At 27.3% G+C, this 2,919-nt stretch overlaps 1 protein-coding gene across 1 annotated transcript in view; it reads left to right on the forward strand.

Annotated features, from left to right (window-relative positions):
- The first annotated feature begins 1,204 nt into the window (after positions 1 to 1,204).
- The window catches only part of LOC107482632 (beta-glucosidase 46), a 13,267-nt gene continuing 11,552 nt past the window's right edge, over positions 1,205 to 2,919 (forward strand). Inside the window, exons 1-3 of the mRNA XM_016103159.3 lie at positions 1,205 to 1,338; positions 1,453 to 1,519; positions 1,707 to 1,765. Of these exons, the coding sequence (XP_015958645.2) occupies positions 1,264 to 1,338; positions 1,453 to 1,519; positions 1,707 to 1,765 (201 nt within the window). The 5' untranslated portion in view covers positions 1,205 to 1,263. The remainder of the gene's footprint in view (positions 1,339 to 1,452; positions 1,520 to 1,706; positions 1,766 to 2,919) is intronic.

Raw genomic sequence — 2,919 nt, forward strand, 5'->3', positions numbered from 1 at the left:
TCCACCACCTCCATGGACTTTCCTGTTAGAGTGCCTATGTTCCATGTCCCAAATCTCAACCTTTTGTCGCTTCGACCTTTACCTTTTCCTTTGTGAACTAGCTTATTTACCCCGAAAACGCGAGAACCCTTGCTCATTTAACACTACATCTGGGCACCGATGCAGCGGCTCTTGCTTTGACACCGTACTCGAGCCATACGGCACGTTACTTCCGGGTAACGACCTAGCTTTAGCGCAATAATGTCTTTGATTCATGTCATGGGGGGTTCGGCTATATTTTTACGTTGGTTGCCGAAGACCTAACACAACCCTCCTCCTTTATCCGGGTTTGGAACCGGCTATGTACCGCAAGTGTAACATAGGCGGAGTTAAATTTTAGTATAACACTCGGTTAATAAATTTATAATATTTTTTAAAATTTATGTATTGAGAATACGTCTTTACATATTGTATATTTAATATTTAAAAATACCATAAAACCTAACAATTAAACGAAATATAAAATTTTGGTGAATATCTACAAATATTAGCCCCAACAAAATGCCAATGATTTTGGTTTGTCTCCCCTTGCAAGTTGGAGAATGCCAATGATTTTGGTCATTTACCTGCCCAAGATATGTCTTCACTCTTCATATCAACATGTCAGACCGATCAGGCTATCTGTGTTTCCTCCACTTTTTGTGTTCCTTTTTTTAATTATTAGATCTTTTTAGTTTTTAGAATTTTATAAAGAAAATAGTAAAAGAATTGTTTTATATTTTCAATTATTATTATCATTATCTTCTTTTTTATTTTTACAAAATCATAAAAGTAAAAATACTAAAAAATAAAAATACACGCATATAAATCAAAATCAAACTGATTTTAGAGTCCAACATTAAAGTTGGTTTAAAAAAATAGCATTTTTCTATTTAATATTGAGTTTAATTTTGATGTACTGACATTATAAAATATTTTACACATTCGTATAATTACATCTGTTTTTTAGATGACCATTTATGCCATTAATATGAAAGATAATTATTTTTACTGATATAATGTTACGTAATAATTAGATACAGTATAAAACTACTTTACACTGATAGAATATTAAAATTAAATTATTTATTATTAGCAGGTAAAAAATAAAATCATATGATTGGATTGTAAACAAGTATTTATAGCAGAGAGACAGAGGCTCCCTGTCGCACAGAAAACAATAACATGGAGTTTCCACTACTACTCCTTCTTTTCTTCTCACTTTTCTTCAATGCAACCAGCCACATGCTTTTATTGAAAAATAATACATCTCCATTTCCATGTAACTTCCTTTTTGGAACCTCATCTTCTTCTTATCAGGTTTGTTGTTATTATATATATATGTTCAACTTCTTTAATTTTAATTAATTTGGTTCTTTTTTAACTGTTATTGATGATGATGTGATTAATTATAATTATATTGTTTGGTTGCAGTTTGAGGGAGCTTTCTTGAGTGACGGTAAGGGACTAAGCAACTGGGATGTTTTCACTCACAAGCCAGGTTCATACACATTCAATAATTCCCACTCATCTTCAATTTTCTGTTTTTAGTTAATTATATAATTAGATAAACATATAAAATTGTTTTCCATATATTGATAGTATATTAAAATTAAATTATATTAATTAATTAGTTTTTTATTGCATTATTATTATTATTATTATTATTATTATTATTATTATTTCAGGGACTATAATGGATGGAAGTAATGGTGATATTGCTGTCGATCATTACCATCGTTATCAGGTAGATAGTTTTACTGCACAAGTTCAACTGTTCTCTATTAATTTAAGTTTGTTATATAGATTGATCATATATTTATTATGTTTTATATAAATAATTTAATTTTATAAGAATAATTTATTATTCTAGTTGGTTAAAGTTTTGTAATATAATATTTGTAATAATAAAAATTAAAGTAATATCATCTATTAAAACAAATATTTAATTTAGAACCGTGTCTTAATAAAAAAATAAAAAATTCTTCTCCAAACACGCTTGGACACATTTAAATATATTTTTAAAATAAATTTAAATATAATATGTATCCCCTTGTCATGTAAGATTTTAAAATTCGCGTGTTAGCGTGTCCCAAATCGTATCGTATCCCGTATTCGTATTAGTGTCCGTGCATCATAACTATTTAATTTAAAATATAAATACATAAAAAGATTTACCATAATATTATACGAGAAATATTAAACTATCTACTTTTTTGAATCACTTTAGTATAAAGTATAAACCCTAATTTGTCTGTAACTTACCATGCAGTAAAGTTTATTATTGTTGCTTCAAAATTTACACCACCTTGTTAATTAAGATGATTACATTATTTTTACTAACTATATTTAAGATTATTTTAAGAATTTTTAATGAATTAATATTCAATTTGGCCTCTAAATTTGCACGCAAATTTTAATTTAGAACCTCAATTTAGTTCCTAAAATTTCAATCACCTCTATTTAATATTTAAATTTTATAAACGTGCCTCACATTAATTTTTGAAACGATTTTCAGTACAAAAACGGTAATGGAGTACTGATATTTTGTAAAATGATGTAATTTTGGTTTTGGTATTCAAATAGTCTAAAAGCGACGTATCACTTATTTTGTTAGGTAAAGTTTTAATAAACACCACTTACGACGTTGCTTTTGAGTCATTTGAATGCCAAAACTAAAATGACATCATTTTACAAAATCTAGCGTGACAGTCGGTTGTCTACGACAGCGTTATATTAATGTTTGTATGTTGAAAATTGTTTTAAAGACTAATATGAGAGTCATATTTACAAAATTTAGAGACTAAATAAAAATAATTAAAATTTTAGAAATCAAATTAAAGTTTACATACAAATTTAAAGATCAAGTTGAGTATTATTTTATTTTGAATAGAAATATAA

The sequence above is a fragment of the Arachis duranensis genome, chromosome 4, assembly GCF_000817695.3.
Source record: "Arachis duranensis cultivar V14167 chromosome 4, aradu.V14167.gnm2.J7QH, whole genome shotgun sequence".
Lineage (NCBI taxonomy): Eukaryota > Viridiplantae > Streptophyta > Magnoliopsida > Fabales > Fabaceae > Arachis > Arachis duranensis.